This window comes from Pezoporus flaviventris, unplaced genomic scaffold, assembly GCF_033815535.1.
Source record: "Pezoporus flaviventris isolate CSIRO_AGI_PZ_B2104156 unplaced genomic scaffold, CSIRO_AGI_Pfla_v1 ptg000006l, whole genome shotgun sequence".
Taxonomy (NCBI): domain Eukaryota; kingdom Metazoa; phylum Chordata; class Aves; order Psittaciformes; family Psittacidae; genus Pezoporus; species Pezoporus flaviventris.
In genome coordinates this window covers 463,516-481,039 of record NW_026892554.1, presented here as the reverse complement: position 1 = coordinate 481,039, position 17,524 = coordinate 463,516, and the positions used below count along the sequence as shown (strand labels likewise).

Here is a 17,524-nt window from a genome sequence, read left to right as displayed (position 1 = left end):
CAGGCTCTTCCCGCACCTCCAGCCACTGCAGCCGCTCCTCGAATCAGCTCCTCTCTGTGGGTTCCAGACCAGCAGCTGCTTCGCGTCGCTCAGGGCAGGGGCTGACCCCACCAGGTCCCCAAGCAGCAGCCCCTGCTCACAGCCCAGGCTGGGGGGGGTGCTCTTCTCCTCTCTGGGCGCTTCTCTGCCCTGGCCAGGGGCTGTTGGGGGGACACGGCGCTGAAGACTCCTGCAGCAGCACCGTGGGGCAGCAGCAGCTCCCTGCACATCCCAGCGCAGTGCCTGCTGCAGGCAGTGCCCCAGGACCCTCCTGTGACTGCAGGGCAGATCCGGGCATCCCATGGGCTACGTGAGGCCACGGCACACAGAGCACAGGCAGCTGGGCTGGTTTGCATAGTTCTGAACATTTAATAACTCAGTCTCTCTAGCGTTATATCCACATCCATTAAATTAAAAACAGGCTCAGGAGGCAGCTCCCGGCTGATTAAATTACAAGAAAAAATTACTGTGCACCAAAAAGTTATTATAGAAAAATAGTCCTGTGGCCCCCAGCCGGCGGCTCCGTCCTTGGCTGGCTGCAGCGGGCATGGGCATGGGCACAGGCCGTGCCATGGCCCCGGCGTGCGGACGGCAAAGGGGCTCGTGGCACCTGCCCCCAGCCCACGGGGAAGGGGCGGCGAGGGCAGGCGGTGCCGGGAAGGGGCTCCAGCAGGGAGCAGAACGGATTGTCACCAAGTGGGGGCAAGGCACGTCGAGGGGCAGGGGTCGCCGGGCTCTGCCCAGCGCAGGCAGGGTGCAGGCAGAGCCAGGCGCTGCCAGACTGCCCTGGCCAGCACCTGTACAGCCCTGCCCAGGGGCAAAACAGGCGCAGAGCAGGGGTGCGTGGGGGTCCCTGCCTACGCAGCAGCACTGAGCCACGGTCACAAGGCGCTGCCCTGCCCCATGCTCCCTGGTGCAGGGGGCTCCTGTCCGCGCTGCAGGCAGCCTCGCGGGACGGGCAGGCAGCGGGCAAGCAGGCAGCAGCAGCCGAGGCCTGGCCATTATTGCTGTTGAAGGGCACGGGTGGAGGCAGACAGACCCTCGGTGGGTGGCAGGGAGGCGGGATACAGTGGGCAGAGCCAGGGATGCAGATGGGTGCTGAGGGCGGCAGGGGCAGGGGATGCTGCGGGACAGAGCCAACCCTGGCCAGCCCAGCCTGAGCAGTGACACCCCAGGGACTCACACACTGCCCACCCAGGGGATGTGTGTGACCCCCAGCAACAGCCATCATCCCGGGCAGGGTACATGGCCGCCAGCGCAGGGCCAGTCAGAGACCCTGCTGCCACCACACATCCCAGCACAGGGTCAGGATAGACACAGGGCAGAGACAGATGGAGCCAGACCAGGACAGTGCGGAGCTGGGGAGGGTGCCAGCAGGGCTGTGCCCGGCTGCCCAGGCCAGGGCAAGGGACAGTGCCGGTGGGTGGGAACCCCGGGCTGCTGTGGTGCGGGACAGGGTTGGGGGCAGAGTCCAGGACCCCTCGGCCTTGCCTACCCTGGCCCCATGGTGCTGGGCAGGGAGGAGGGAGGGGCGGGAGGGCTCATCAAAGGGCACTTTGGTCTCTGATGAAGGCAGTCCTCTCGCTGTGGGCCTCGTTGTCCTCACCGTCCGACTCTGAGGGGCCCTCCTCCTGCCAGATGTCAGAGGGGAGCCCCTTGTAGGAGATGATCCCGCTGTCCAGGGCATAGACCTTCACACCCCGCAGGCTGAAGCCTGAGCGTGCCTGCAGCACCAGGAAAATGGTGACAAAGATGACGACGATGATGACGCAGCTGAGGCTGGCAATGAGGACAGGCAGGTTGGTGGGAGGGGGAGCCTCGGCCAGCCCCTCGCCGTCTGCCAGGGCAGGGGACGCACGGCTGCTCTGCGTCTGATGGGAGCAGGAGAGGTCCAGGCTGCTGAAGTGGGAGTGCGCGGGGCAGGTCAGGCACTGGTTGGGGCCAGGACCGGTGCAGGTGGCGCAGGAGGTGTGGCAGGGCAGGCAGAGGTGCGGGGCAATGGGCTCCACGCTGTTCTCCAGCTCGTAGTGTGTGCTCTGGATGCCGGGCGCGAAGCCGGGAGGGCAGTGCTTCAGGCAGCTCTTCTGGTGCAGGTAGTACCCCTCCTCGCAGACTGCGGGACAGGCAGCGTCAGTGCGGGCTGGGGGCTGCCTGTGCCCCACATCCCCATCCCTTACCCACCAGCCCCACACTCACCCACACAGGTCTGGCTGGGGGTCAAAGTCTTGCAGCCGCTGCTCTCCAGCTGGTTGGAGAGGCTCGGGGAGTCAGTGGCCGTCCCGTACAGCACGAGCGTGAACTTGGTCAGTGTGCCTGCAAGGATACGGGGTGAGGACTGCCGATGCGCCCACACTCGGGGCAGGCACACGGAGGGGGTTTGCACTGGTACCCTCCATGGGCTGCCAAAGGACCACAGGGCTCTGCCTATCTCCTGGAGAGGCCCCAGCATGCAGCAATGCCCAGGCACAGGACTGCTGTGGGGCAGGGCCAGGCCACCCAGCATGGGGAGAACCTGACGCCTCAGACCCCACCACTGCCCAGAGCCACGGAATCTCCTCCCATGTGCCCAGCTCCAGCCTCTCCCCAGCAGGTCACTGCAAAGCACCCAAGTGTTACTGCACCCAGAGCTCAGGAGTGCTGGGGGGACACCGGGTGTCCAAGGTGCTCCCACTCTCATCCCAGGCTTGGAGGGAGGCAGCAGTGGGGCTCGGGCCAGCCCAGACCTACCATAGTTGTTGGCATCGCTGGTGTTCTCAATCTCCAGCACCCATTCCCCAGAGGGGTCCTCATCCCACGAGTGCGTCGTCATGAAGGCCCAGTCATTGAAGCCATCGGCCGAGAAGTCGTGGGGCCTGGGCAAGATGGGAGTGTGAGAGTTGGGTGCCCACATCCCACAAACCAAGTGGGGCCAGCCTGAGCCTCGGGCCACCCTGGGGCAGCCCAGCACATACCTGGCAGCCAGGAGGGTGGAGCGGGTGCCCATGGGGCTGACGAGATGGATGGCGAGGTCCCCGCGCCGGTTGTAGGACAGGGTCAGCCGTGCCTGTGCGTGCTCCAGCCGGCTGATGTAGTTGGCTTTCCCCAGGCAGGCGTCCACTTTCCGCCGCACCTCCAGGCGCTTCCCGATGTCCCTGACGAGGGCAGGCAAGAGTGAGTCCAGTCCCAGCCGGGGGGCTCTTGACAGGGTGTCCTTGGTCCTGCTCCCTCCTGCCAGGCCTGGCAGCTGCCCCAGGGTGGCTGGAGCGGGAGTCAACCCCGCAGCAGCTGATGGTGCCTCCTCTCCATCCCTGGTGCAGGCAGAGGGACCTGCCCGCATTCCTGGGCATGGTGGGGTTTGCTCTGCCAAGCACGTGCTGCCTGGTGCCACCTCCCCAGGCACTGCTCCACATCAGCCCTGAATGGGCCCTTTCTTTGCCTGCTGCCAGGCCAGCAACACCCTGCTCAGTGTGGCCAGGGACGGGACAGGCACGGCCGTCCCCATCCCGCTGGCTGGGTGCAGCCACCTCCTGCAGCCACCCGCAGTGCCAGCACTGATGCGGGACAGGATGCGGGTCACAAAGAGCGCTGGCTCCGGACAGGCAGGCTGGATCCCAGGAGAGGACAAGGGCACAGGCAAGACCCAGCCCCGGCTCGCTCCATGCTCAGAGCCCCCGGGGAGCGCCATGGCCGCATACGAGCCTCAGCACATGTTGTGCTGCGGCAGCAGCGGCCAAGCAGGAGTAAAAGGAGCTTCTGTCTGACCCCTGAAAAGCCCCTGTGTGTCCGGGATGACTTGTGCTGGCTGCTCCCAAACCGCAGCACGCAGCACGGCCCCAGCAGAGCGGGCAGGCTCAGCGGGCCATGACAGCTGAAGGCACCTTTCCCAGCCCTCCCCAGGCTCTCCCAGGATGGTCCAAGGTCTCAGAGGAGCTCATCCCTGGAGATCCTCCCCAGCCTTGGCCCTGGACCCAGAGGCCCTTGGGCTCCTGCACGGGGCAGTGCACAGGGTGATGCCCTCCTGGGCTCACCAGCCCTTACTTTGGCTCTGTGAGGACGTCGATGACACATTTCCTCTGAGGTCCCACCGTGGTCCAGTTCTTGGCCAGGCTCACCATGGCACCAGCATCCAGCAGCCCGTAGCCATAGGAGTGGCTGACTGTGGACAGAGAGGGGTCAGCGCTGCCCCAGGGCACTCAGCAGGGGCTGCAGCCCACAGGGCTGCCTGGGGAGCTCTGCCCCAGCACACCCAGGCTAGCGGTGCTTGCAGGAACCGGAGCCCCTGGTCCCCCCCCAGCACCCCAGTACCTTTGCGGCCGACGCCGTTGGTGACCCAGTCATTGGCGTTGAGGTGAGCCGGCTTCGACGTCTGCACCACGAGGTGCTGCATATCCCGCCAGGTCAGGTTCTTGCTGCGGGGGAACAGAGGCTCAGGCACCGGTGCCACCTCCTCAGCCCTGGGCAGCTCATGCCATGGCAACGCTGCCCCAGGGGCTACGCAGCACCCCCAGCCCAGCCCCACTCTGAGCCTGCCCTTACTTGGCCTCAAGAGCGAGAGCGATGATGCCAGCGGCCAGGGGTGCCGAGGCCGATGTCCCTGTGTGCGATTCGGTGCATTTCTGTCTGAGGTCGGTCGTCACCTGCAGGGAGCAGTGCCAGGGTAGGAGGTGCTGCAGGCACCAGCCACATCCTGGAGCTGGCTGAGGGGCTTGTGGTCCCCAGGAGGGCTGCAGGAGGTGAGGAAGAGCCTCTGCTCCTGGGGTGGCTCACGAGTTTCATGGAATCATCTTAGAACCATGGTATGGTTTGTGTTGGAAGGGACCTTAAAGCTCCTCCAGCTCCAACCCCTGCCACAGGCAGGGACCCCTTCCACTGGAGCAGCTTGCTCCAAGCCCCTGTGTCCAACCTGCCCTTGAGCACTGCCAGGGATGGGGCAGCCACAGCTTCTCTGGGCACCCTGTGCCAGCGCCTCAGCACCTTCACAGGGAAGAGCTTCTGCCTAAGAGCTCATCTCAGTCTCCCCTCGGGCAGGTTAAAGCCATTCCCCTTGGCCTGTCCCTGCAGGCCCTTGTCCCAAGCCCCTCTCCAGGTCTTGTGGAGCCCCTTTAGGCACTGGAGCTGCTCTAAGGTCTCCCCTTAAGGAGCCTTCTCTTCTCCAGGCTGACCCAGCCCAGCTCTCTCAGCCTGGCTCCAGAGCAGAGCTGCTCCAGAAGCCCTCAACTCATGAGACCGAGCTCTGGGAATGACCTGGAGGGTGGCAGCATGGCAGAGGGGGGCCAACCCCGCTCCCAGCACCACAACTCCCAGAGGGATGCCATGGGAGCTGCAGCTTGGCACATCCCACCCCCATGAGCCCCCACCCTGCTGACACCAGCAGCCCCAACTCACAATCTGCTTCTCGTTCTGGTTGCCGCTGCTGTACGTGGTGGCGAGGGTGGAGGAGCAGGCCTCGCTGTACCAGGGCACGTTACCGTACTGTGTGGTGCTGCTGATGGACAGCGTGTAGATGCTGTTGGTGTAGCCATCGCAGTTGCAGCTGTCGTGCTCACGGCCCCCGTTCCCGGATGCCCAGACGAAGATGGAGCCCAGCCCTCCTCGGCCCTGGCAACAGAGCAGGGTGAGGGCCAGCACCACGGCACTGGACTGCCGGCAGCCCCAGGCTGGAGCTGTGACCAGGGCGGTGCCAGCTCTGCCTGGGGCTCTTGCAGCCTGAGCGGGAAAGACCGAGCAGATGTAGCGGGGACACAGGAGACAGCAGGATGCCACCGACCACAGCCTGGGCGCTGCCAGCCCTCAGCACCACTGAGCCCATGGAGGGTGCTGGGGCAGCCCTGGGGAGGCTGCAGAAGCTGCCCCAACAGGGAGAGTACTGAGTGGCAGGAGCCCTACTGAAGAGGGTCTTCCAAGCCCTGACGTCCTTTTCCACTCGGAAACCACCCAGGCTGATAGTCTGCGTTGGATTTGCAGCTGCCCCATAGGAGCTGCACCATGGCAATGCCAAATGCTGCGCTCACAGCACAGGGAGCAGGGGGAGGACAAGAGGAAGCGAGAGAGAGCAGCTGGCATGAAACCAGGCAGGAGCCAGCACAGGGCTTTGAGAGCAGCATGAGGCTAGCCCAGAGCAGGGCTGTGCAGGAGCACAGGGTAGGGAGGACAAGACTTCTCAGAGAGGCGAGATAAGGGGCACGGGAGGAGCCCTGACTCAGAGCCATAACACAAGAAGAACGGGAAAAACCAACAGAGCCTGATCCTGGAGATGAGCTGAAAGACAGCTCATCACAGGAGGGCTGCGACAACAACCAGGGCAGGCAGAGCAAGGGATTACAGGGGCAGCTCAGCTGACACTCCCCGGGCAGACTCCCTCACCTGGCTGACCCCTCGGAAGAAAGCCTCCTCCGCCAGCCGGGCCGGGCCATCCACAGTCTTGCCGTCATCCTCCGGGCCCCAGCTGGCACTGTAGATGTGGATGTGGTTGGGATTGAGGCCCAGGGAATGGGCCTCCACAGCATCAGTCACCTCCCCATCCAGCATGCGCACGCCTAGGGCCAGAGAGCAGATGTCACGGGTGACCGGACGCGGCAGTGACGGTGTGCCCCCCCTGCACTGCTGCCGCCCTGCACCAAGACCCCCGGCACAGCCGCTCCTCCAACATCAGGCCCTGTGGAGCCCAGCGCAGGCTCTGCTCAGTACAGGGCAGGATGGCACCCACCTCCGATGCGGGCGTTGTAAGCAACACCGACACCACAGATCCCGTTGTTGGCTACGGCAGCCACTTCCCCAGCGCAGCGTGTGCCATGCCTGCAGGAGAAATAGGGCAAAGCGTGCTCAGATGGGGTGTGAGGAACACAGGGCTCAGCACCGGCTGCAGACAGAGGCCCCAGCACCCAGGCTGCCTCCTGTCCTCCCGGACCGTGCAGCCAACAAAGGCCCCCCAGGGCTCCTCCATCAACCCTCCTGCTCCAGAGCAGGGAGGACTCAACAGCCTGCACTGGCACTGGGCAGCCACAAAGGATGCTGCTTGCATTGGAAGAGCATGCAGGAGGCTTTCTCTGTGGGGCAGAAGTGTGCCACCACCCCTGTGATAGTGCTGCTGCTGAGCCACTGCCGCAGCTCGGCTCTGCTGCCCTCACCTCTGCCTCCTGCCTCACCTGTTATCATTCATCTGTGTGTAGCGGGGCTGTGGGTCTGGGTCCTGGTCGTTGACATCAAAGCTCGCTCCTGGATCCTGGAATGAAGATCTGGCAGTCAGAGACCATACGCCTTCACCACTGAGCCCCACCAACCTGGGCCCATGCCTGTGTTCCATGGCCCTGAGGCTGGGCTGAGTGATGGGGCAGCTCCAGTCCCACCTCCATCGCTTTCCTGCGTATCCCACAGCAGCAGGCACAAACCCCGCACTATGCAGCTTCAGGGTTGCATCAGGCAGCTGCAGCCACATGGACAGGCTCCTGTGGCACACCACTTTGTGGCATCAGCCCTCACTCACATAGTTGCCCTCCAGGTCAGGGTGGTTCTTCTCAATTCCATCATCCAGGATGGAAACTACGATGCCCTTGCCTGTGTAGCCCTGCTCCCAGGCCTGACGCACGTTCAGGTCCCGCTGGTTGGTGTTGTACTGTCAAGAGAAACCTCAGCAATAGGAACTGCACCCAGTTGCTGGTACAGCAGTGCCCGGACCCCTCCCAGCCTTCACCCTGCTCTGCTGTGGAATGAGGATGAAGAAACCCTCCCAGGGGCCCAGGCACAGAGGGCCTGGCAGCAGGCCCTGGGGTGCCAAGTCTGTGCCCGCGCTGCGCTGACCGCACGGCTCCCCCCCTCGCCCAGCACTCACCAGGTACCACTGCTGCGGGAACTTGGGGTCTGTGGGCTCCATGAAAACGTCGCGCTTGGTCCTGCGCTTGGCTACCTGCTGCTCCAGCCACTGCACCTGGGCACAGAGAGCACAGCGGGCTCGCAATGAGGCCAGCAGCTCCCCAGGACCCTGCCCTGCACCAGCAGCCTGGGGACCCCACTGCAGCTACCAGAGCCAAGCCTGTCCCTATGCCCTGCCCTGCCGAGCAGAGCCATGGCGGGCAGCAGCGCCGGGCGCCCCGAGCCAGGCTGTGCTCCAGTGGAGCACGGAGGACAGAGCGCAGAGCTCTGCTGCACCGCGCTGCACGCCCTGCTGCACCGCCAGCCCCACCACACCGCCACGCTGGCGCCCGGCACTGCTGGCACTGCCCTGTCCCCATACGAGGGCATAGAGCCCTTCACGGCACAGAGGCTGCCCCATGCCCTGGCACCAGTTGGAGAGATCCTAACCCTCACTAGGAGCATTGTGTGCAGTTCTGGTGTCCTCAACATAAAAAGGACATGGAACTGTTGGAACAAGTCCAGAGGAGGCCACGAGGATGATCAGGGGCTGGAGCACCTCCTGTATGAAGACAGGCTGAGGAAGTTGGGGCTGCTCAGCCTGGAGAAGAGAAGGCTGCGTGGAGACCTCAGAGCAGCCTTCCAGTATCTGAAGGGGGGCTATAGGGATGCTGGAGAGGGACTCTTCATTAGGGACTGTAGTGACAGGACAAGGGGTAACGGGTTAAAACTTAAACAGGGGAAGTTTAGATGGGATATAAGGAGGAAATTCTTTCCTGTTAGGGTGGTGAGGCACCGGAATGGGTTGCCCAGGGAAGCTGTGAATGCTCCATCCCTGGCATTGTTCAAGGTCAGGTTGGACAGAGCCTTGGGTGCCATGGTTTAGTGTGAGGTGTCCCTGCCCATGGCAGGGGGGTTGGAACTGGATGATCTTAAGGTCCTTTCCAACCCAAACTATTCTATGATCCTGTGATCACAGCAGTCCACAGGCCAGTGATGCTGGCACTGCCGATCCCTGCCCCTGCCAGACACATGCCAGGCTCCCACCCAGCTCTGCCAAGAGCCTCAGTGCCAGGGGATGGTTCACGGCAGCTCAACCCATCCTGTGCCTGGTGCTGGCTCACATGGCAGTGTAAGTGGCCAGAACCAAAGCCAGCCCCTGCAGGCATGGCCCCCACTGCACGTACCTGGGGTTCCCTGGCCAAACGGCTGTGCCAGGGCTGGTGGGGTGAGAGGGAACGCTTCACCACGCCACTGTGCCGAAAGTGGTAATAGTCACCAAAGATCTGCAACAGAGAAAGGAGTGGGATGGACGTGAGAGGCCGGTCTCCCCCATTCCCTGTCCCCTGCCTGCAATCCCAAGCTTGTGGCAGGCACAGGTAGACTGAGTCCCCACTCCAGAGTGGCTGATGAGGTCAGGTGCTTGCGGCAGAATGTCCTGCAAGCGGCTGCGGCAGCTCGTGATAAGGAAGCTGGGGAGACTGTGGAGCCACCATGACACAGCCTGTGCCCACCTCTCCCTCCTGCATGCCCCCACAGGACACCAAGACCCACAGTCTAACAAAGCTGCTGCCCTGGCAGGGAGGCCCCAGGCAGGCAGTGGCAGAGAGGGACAGGTCTGTGGGAGGCAGCGTGGGAGAAGCACCAACTTCAGGAGGCAAAACTGCCCCTCCCAGGGCCACCCTGCGCCCCTGACACCGGTGCAGGAGGGTCCTGGTGAGGCCCAGGCAGCCCCAAGCAGGCAGGGAGGGTCCAACCCAGGCTCTGCTCCTGCGGACAGGCCTCCAGCAGAGCCCTTCTCCCACCCGCGCCAGGCTCCACGTCGGGGCAGAGCCAGCTCCAGCAGGGCCAAGCGCAGGCACACGCAGTGGGGGCAGCTGCCACGCAGGCGCTGGGCAGCACTATCCAGCTCCGTGAGTGGGGACTGGGGCTGGGACAGGCCCTGCAGCCACCACAGGGTTATTTATACACCCCGAACCCTCTCCAGTGCTGTCATTTCCTGATCCCCTCCCGCACGTCCCCGGGGGCTGGCCGGGCTGCGGTGACCCAGCCCTGCTGCGCAGGACTCGGCAGCCAGCTCGCAGTGCAGGGAAGGGGGCTGAGTGCCCACCTCGCCCCCCTCGCAGTCATGGTTCCTGGGCAGTGGCTGCAGGCAGGATCCCAATGCAGCACGGCAATAACCCCCCACCCGCTGGTGCTATCCAGGGAAGCCACAGACCATGCTGGCTCCCCAGGACATGGGGGTGCGCTCCCCAGTCCTGCTCCTGCCCTGTGCCGGCGGAGGGAAGGCCAGGACTCACGCTGCAGCTCTGCAGCCCTTCCCTGCAGGGCACAGGCTGGAGTCCCAGCACAGGGGGCTGCAGAGCTGCAGCCCTGCCTGCTACAGCAGCATCGCCCCTCGAGTCACTGGGGACAGAGCCGTGCCTGTTCCCTGCAGCACACGGTGTCCCCCAGCATGGCCTGGGACGCACGCAGCTCAGAGCACCCAGGGAGGTGCCAAGGCAGAAAGGCTCTGCCTGGGCAGGCAGAAGGGACAGGAAGCTGCAGGCTGGCTGCCCTGCCCCAGCACCCCTCAGGGGTCAGGACAGAGAGCGCTTGTTCCTGCACCATCACGGCTCTGCTGGTCATCCGGCTGGATTAGGTCTGCACAGACAGTGCGGTGGCCGGCAGGAGCCAGCCAGCCCACACGTTTCCACCCTAATCCCACAGTCCCTGTCCTCAGCAAGGGCAGAGCCATCCCCGGGCAGGCAGCATCGATCCTACAGACGCTGGTGCCAGCTCACAGCTCCTGCCTCATCTTCCAGCCTGTGGCCACCTCGGCCAGTCCCTCTCCTCTGACCCCAGCACTGTCACTTGGGTCCCCTTCAAGGCCACCAGCTGTGGGTCCTGGCACCTCCCTGCCTGAGGCTCCCTGGCCAGGGCACTGCCTGCCCCAGCTCCACAGGCAGGGAGGACGCCAGGACAGTGCACTTCCGAGGACAGTGTCCAGGCTCCACGCTGAGGCCAGAATCCTCTCAGATAAGGACCCTGTGGGCCTCTCACTGGGGCACTGCCAGAAGCCCCCGGTCCCCCCTCTCCCAGCCTGGCTGCCGCATCCTGCCCCAGTGCCACATACACCCCCAGGAACAGCAGCCCAGAAACCCGCCAGGAGGGAAACTCTGGCTCCTTCCACTCCTGCTCTTCCTGCCAGGCTGCCACGGCCCCTCTGTGGGAGCGGGCTGCTGGGGCCAGCCAAGCCTCATCCTGCAGCACATACACCGGGATGGGCTCCAGAACGGCACAAAACGTGCCCAGACCAGCAGCTCCTGCCCCAGCTTGAACTGCTGCAGCCTGCAAGTGCTGCCTCGCCGCTGCTCCGCTGGCAGCTGCGGGGCTGGGAGTGGGGGGAGAGGTGCCAGCCTCTGGCCGCAGAGCCAACAGCGCAGGGAGAAGGTGAGGGCAGAGCTGGCACAGAGCCCCCACGGCTCACGGGGACAGACCCCAAACAGGCCTGGGCTCCCCGCCAAGCTGTGGGGCCCTGCAGAGCTCTGCACCGCAGCCCAGGGCCAGCAGAGACACAGGCACAGAGCCTGGTGCCCCTTGGCCCTGGGACCCGGCACAGCAGCTGGTGGCACCTCAGCCCTGTTCCTGCTCCCAGGGGTCTCAGCACAGACCTGGCCCCGCAGGACATGTCCTGGGCTGCTCTCCTGGTCCCCTCTGCACAGCAGTGGCCGGGGCCCAGCCCATCCTTTGCCCTGATGCTGGCTCCAAGACACTTCCACGCAGACAGCACGTGTGTGAAGCTGTCCCATTGCCCGTGCAGCAGACACCCAAGTGAGGCCTGGCCCCAGCCCCTACAGAGTTCCCTCCTCTGGCGTGAGCCCCAGAGCACAGAGGATTCCCTGTCCTCAGAGCCCTGTGTGCCCATCACCTTGGTAGGGGCAGCACAAGGCACCCACCCGCAGCAGCAGCAGCCACCATGCTCCCCACCCGCCACCGCTCGAGGCCATTGCTCACAGCGAGGTCCTGACACCGCAGCCACCGGTTGTGCAATTTCCTCTGGGATTTCGCCCCTCGCTTCCTTCCCAGAGCAGCCAGCCCAGTGCAGGGGCAGCCTCCTGCTCCCAGGGCAACAGACCCCCGGGCACGCAGGCAGCCCGAGGGCGCTGGCACAGCCACGCAGCCACATCTTGCTGGAGCAGTGGCTGGGCAGCTCCTCGTGCCTGGGCAGGGGCCTGGGGGTCCCTCTGGGAGAGCTCTGCTGCACCCACTCCCATGGGATCCCCTTGCCCCACTCCTTGGTCACAGCAGCCATGCTGGTGCCAGCTCCATCTACAAAGCCCCCGCATGCTGCCAGCCCAGAGCCTGCATCCTGCCCATGGCACAGGGTGGAGAAAAGCTCCATGGATCAGGTTGTGCCAAGCGCACACCTGCAGCCAGCCAGGGAAAGGGCTGCCAGGAGCAGGAGCACTGGGGAGCTGGCCCTGCCAGGGCTGCCAGGAACAGGGCGCTGTGGAGCTCCTCATGCTGGGGACAAGCCCAGGGACCCCTGCTCCTTTGCCATCACCCCATTCTCCCCACCCTGGTGCCAAAGACTGACAGCCCCAGCACAGCCGCCAGCGCTGCCCCGTCCCTGGCTGAGCACAGAGAATGCTGAGCGCAGCAGGGACCTGCAGACACCTCCTGTGAAGGGCAGTTCAGGGCCAAGGACACGCGGCTGCTGTCGGACCACCTGCTCCGGGGACACCAGGAGGTGCCGGTGCTGCCCGGCTGAGCCATGGCTGTGCCACACTGGGGCAGCTCAGTCAGGAAACGGGAGCACTCCCCTCCTCCACCAATGCAGAGCATTCCTGATGTTTTCATGCTGGAACGGGCTTTTCCTCCTTCCTGCTCCAGCAGGCAGAATGTGCCATGTTGTGTTGTGCCACCAGACTGCCCCAGTGGCAGTGAGAGACCCTGGCTCCATCCAGCTGTTGACCACCCTTGATTGAACACAGCGGATGCTGCAGCAGCTGAGCAAGAATGCAGTGGTAGTGCTGCCCCAAGCTAGCTCCAAACTGAGCCCAGAATCCACCCAGGTCATGGCAGAGCCAACCACTTCCATGGGGAAAGGGAAGCAGGGCACTTACCAGGCCCAGGTTGAGGAATCCATGCTTCCTGGCCAGCCTGTCGGCCTCCTGTGGCCCCGCAGGGACGAGCACGGCCCACGTGTTGGTGTAAATACGCTGGGCCAGCACCTCCTGCGCCAGGAGAGCGAGGGCAACCACCAGAGTCCAGAGCAGGAGCAGCGAGCAGGGCCTCAGATCCATCAGAGTATCGGGGCTCCTCGAGGTGGGGAGCAGGAGGGTCCCGGGAGCGGTGGGTCCAGCGGCCTCCCTGCTTCAGCACCCCGGGGCACACCAGCCTCTCTGCCCCGCTGCTACCCGCTCAGCCCAAGCGAGCATGGGGATGAGCCCGCAGCAGCCAGCAGCAGGAACAGACAATCCAGGACAGCAGCAGGATCTGCAGAGACATGGAAGAGGGGTCAGGCCCTGGGGTGCCACTCCTCAAGCCTGGGGAGGGCAGGCCCTGCCAGGCCAAGCCGTGGCTTTGGCTCTCGGCGAAGGGTCCTGGGAACATGGGTGGCCACCAGGACACGGGGCTGCGAGGAGCCATGGCACTGGCTCCGCAGGGTGCCCCCGGCTGCAGAGCTGCTGTTTACTCTGCCTATTGCCCAATGTGTACTTATGCTCTGTGCCTACAAGCTGCTTCTCCAGTCCCAAGGGAGGCCAAAGGAGATGCCCCCATGCACTGTGTGAGGAAGCCCAGCTAAATGAAAGACACTGGAAGGAGGGCGAGCCCCTGCTCTCTGGTGAGCAGAGCCATCACTGCTGGTAGCAGCACCCAGCGCCGTGCTGCCTGTCACCATCAGCAGCTCAGCTCTGCCCTTCCTCTGGAGCACAACATGGTGACACCGGCGTGACTCATCTCCACAACAGAAAGGAAACTGGCACAGGGACAAGGAAAAGGGGCACACCGTCACCTCCAGTACAAACCAGGGCCTGGGGACAGCTTGCACCAGGCCAGAGGGCAAGCACAAGAAAGAAGCTGGAAGGCAGGTGGGAAGCAGAGCAGGGAGCGACCCACACAGCACATGCAGTGCGTGCTCCACAGGGACACCGTAATACCTGGTCATGGTCCAGGGACAGCAGGAAAGGTGAGAGGCAGCAGTGCCCAGAGGAGCCTCATCCCCCTCCCGCAGGCAGCAGGCTCGGGAGCAGGGAGCCTGCGGCGCTGCGAGACGAGGAGAGCAGCTCCGGCAGCCGCCTGAGCCCTCGCCGCGGGCTGCAGCACACACAGCGCTGGGGCTCCCCGTCAGCGACCAGACCGCGGCCACGCTGCCGAGGCACCCGGAGCCACGAGCACCCACCAGCGGCTGGACCGGAGCCCTGGGTCCCAGACTGTGCCAGGGCCCAAATCACAGTTTCCAGTGGGAAACACTCCCAGAGCCCTCACGGAAGGGAAAAAGCTACTGCACAAGCGGAAAGCACAGCACAAGGGGACACTGTCTGCCACGGCTGGTGCCTGTGCCAGCACCGCACCCCCTGACCAGGTCCCTGCGGGCAGTCTCCTCTGCTGTGCCGGTCCCGGAGCCGGCAGCCACCCGCTCCCACGTGGGGAGCAGGCTGCAGCGGGGCCCTGCCGCGGGGTGCAGAGCCCGGCCCCCGCGGCCCCGGCCCTCCAAGTGCCCCCAGCACAGCCCCGGAGTCCCCGGCAGCGCCGCTGCCCCACCGGCAGATCTCGGGCCTCGTGCCCCCGGAACGGGATGAGGAGGAAGCGGCACCGGGACAGGCACTGCAGGGCAGCGGCACGGCGGGGGCCGAGGGGACACAAGCCGCCCCCCCCCCGCAGCCCCACAGACAGCTCGGTGCCGATCACACCCGGCACACGCGGGGCAGAGGCCGGCCGGGATCCCTCCCGACACCGATGGACACCGGAGCCCGGCTGCCGCGCGGGGCCGAGGCCCGCGGAGCCGCCGTCCGCCCGCAGACCGGCGGGGCGACGGCTGCCTGCGAGGGCGGCCGGGCCAGGCAGGCCCGCGGGCGCGACGGGACGAGGCCTGGTCCCTTCTCGCCCGCGGCGGCGGCTCCGGTCGGTCCCTCCGACAGCCCCAGCGCGCGCTCCCGGCCCCGGCCCCCCCCCACCGCGGCGCCGCCTCCCGCCCCTGCCCCGTCGCCCCCCCGGGGTCCCGCCCGGCCGGGGCCGCCGCAGCTGTCAAACCGCCGGCGCCGGCGGGTCGAGCCGTGCCCCGGCCGCGTTCCCGCGCCCTTACCGCGCGGCCTGCCCGCTCCCGTCCCGCCGGCGGCCGGGCCCGTCTGTCGGCGGCGCCGCGTCACTCCGCGGGGCGCCCGGAGCGCCCGCCCCGGAGCCGGGCCCGGCCCAGGCAGGGGCGGCCGGGGCGGCCGGCGGGGCCGCTTGTTTACGCCGAGCAGCTGTCAGCGCCGCCCGCCGCCCCGCCCCGCCCGGCCCCGCTCCGCTCCGCTCCACTCCGCTCCGGCACTGCCCGGCCCCGGCCCCGGCCCCGCTCGGCCCGGCCCGGCGCGGCGCGGCACGGCCGCCGCTCCGCCGGGCGCCGCCGGATGCCGTCACCGCCGACCGCCCCCCCCCCCCCCCCCGGGGCACTGCGAGAACCGGTGCCGCTCGCCCCGCCGCGGGCAGACCCACCCTCAGCCGAAACCTCCGATCCCCCGTGGGGCCGCCCGTGCCGCGGAGCGAGAGGCCCGGATCAGCCCCGGGAGCTGCCAGAGCTCCCGGGGGCCCCGGCTCCGGGCAGGGTGCGAGGGCGCCCGCAAAGACCGGCGCCCGGAGCCGCCCTGCCTCCCGTGCCGGTGCCGCGCACAGCGGGGGGCTCTGCGGCGCGGGGCACGAGCTGACCCAGACCGGCCCGTTCCAGCCCCGGGGCAGCGCGCTCCTCGCCCGTGCCGATGCGATCACCCGCTGTAAGCGGGGTCCCGGCCCCGCTGAGCAAGTGCCCTGGAACCAGCGACACGAGCAAAACCCATCAGCCCGGTTTCAGGAGAGGGATTCCCACAAGGAGAAAAGGTGAGAAGTGAAGGCGGCTCATCTCAGCTTCGGCCGTTCCAAGCACGCAACACACCCTTGTCCATCGCATCGCGGCTGGAGCAGTACAAAAGTCAGGTCAAGCACAGAAAGCAAAAGCAGCAGAACCCAAACTGACCTGGATCCTCCGCAGCTCTGAAAGCGTCTGGGCAGCCCTGGGAAGGAGCAGGTCCTACGGCTCCTCACAGAGAAAAGGAAGTCACTCGGATATCATGATCGAGATCATGAAGCATTAGCAATCGCACAGGAAACAGTCACCTTGGTAACTGAGATGCTGAGAACAGCCCAGAAAATCTGGCACAGGGCAGGTTTCTTTGCAAAACCTGCCTGTGTTTAACTTGGCAGCAGCCTTTTTGCTGGGGCAGCGACTCAGCATGGGCCGACCCCAGTGTATGGCCCCAAGACCACTGGCCACGGGGGTTGCAGCACCCCAGGCCCAGCCTCTAGGACCATGGACCCACCAGGCAGCCCAGGGGGAAACCTGGCACCCCTTGGACACACAGCACTCACCACTCTGGTCAGCTGGAGGGCCCAGGCCAGCTCCTGGATGTGCAGCTGACCCCAGAGTGCCCCACAGAGTTATAGGGTCCTCCGTGTGTCAGGGGCAGGTCCCGCTGGTGAGGGGGGCAGTGAGCTGCACCCTTGCGCCCTCCCCAGCACCCACCGCCATGTCTGGATTAGGCACTGGCTGTGCCCAGGCAGGTGACAGCCGCTGCGCCTGAGCCGGTGACATGTCACTGCAGAGAGGAGCTGACAAAGGGCCCTTGTCACCACGGGGCTTATCTCAGTGCCACGGGGCAGGCAGGCAGGAAGAACCTCTCTTACATAAACCAGCTTTGGACCCACTGCCTACCCGACAGCCCTGCCAGAGCTGGGGAGCGCTGGGCCATGGTACCTATCCTAGAATCCCAGCCTGGTTTGAGTTGGGAGGAACCTTAAAGCCCATCCAGCTCCAACCCCTGCCACAGGCAGGGACCCCCTCCACCGGAGCAGCTTGCTCCAAGCCCCTGTGTCCAACCTGGCCTTGAACACTGCCAGGGATGGGGCAGCCACAGCTTCTCTGGGCACCCTGTGCCAGCGCCTCAGCACCCTCAAAGGGAAGAGCTTCTGCCTAAGAGCTCATCTCAGTCTCCCCTCGGGCAGATTAAAGCCATTCCCCTTGGCCTGTCCCTACAGGCCCTTGTCCCAAGCCCCTCTCCAGGTCTCGTGGAGCCCCTTTAGGCACTGGAGCTGCTCTAAAGTCTCCTCTTCAGGAGCCTTCTCTTGTGCAGGCTGAACCAGCCCAGCTCTCTCAGCCTGTCACAAAGCCACAATATGGATGGGATCTACTTCCCCAGCAACCTCCCAGGGTCACTGGGCTGAATCTGAGCAGTGGCTGCTCCCATCTCTCTCAGCTATGCCTACATGGCTACCACAGCATGAACTCCTCTTGGACACTTGACTGACCTCGCTTGGAGGCATCAGTGCTCTGTGCAGTGACTCCCAGCTCACAGGCAGCTCTGTGCCTGTCAAGTGATTCCCGCAGCATCCCCCCAGGAGCCCACACAGGCACAGGCAAACTGCTCACCAGGGCTGGGGG

General features: G+C 65.5%; 1 protein-coding gene across 2 annotated transcripts; it reads right to left on the bottom strand.

Moving 5' to 3' along the window:
• Window positions 1-385: 385 nt before the first annotated feature.
• On the bottom strand, window positions 386-16,263 carry FURIN (furin, paired basic amino acid cleaving enzyme). 2 transcript variants are annotated; one of them, XM_061446452.1, is made up of 16 exons: window positions 16,064-16,263; window positions 12,975-13,347; window positions 9,054-9,152; window positions 7,847-7,942; window positions 7,502-7,630; window positions 7,164-7,240; window positions 6,725-6,813; window positions 6,382-6,554; window positions 5,404-5,616; window positions 4,555-4,655; window positions 4,324-4,427; window positions 4,057-4,174; window positions 2,991-3,170; window positions 2,767-2,891; window positions 2,236-2,352; window positions 386-2,152 (listed from the first exon to the last, which is right to left on the bottom strand). In XM_061446452.1, the coding sequence occupies exons 2-16, from the start codon at window positions 13,152-13,154 to the stop codon at window positions 1,584-1,586; spliced, it is 2,370 nt and encodes a 789-aa protein (XP_061302436.1). In that variant the 5' UTR covers window positions 13,155-13,347; window positions 16,064-16,263; the 3' UTR covers window positions 386-1,583. The 2 variants fall into 2 exon arrangements, with proteins under 2 accessions (XP_061302436.1, XP_061302435.1); XM_061446451.1 differs by lacking the exon at window positions 16,064-16,263 and adding an exon at window positions 15,158-15,282.
• Window positions 16,264-17,524: the final 1,261 nt, after the last annotated feature.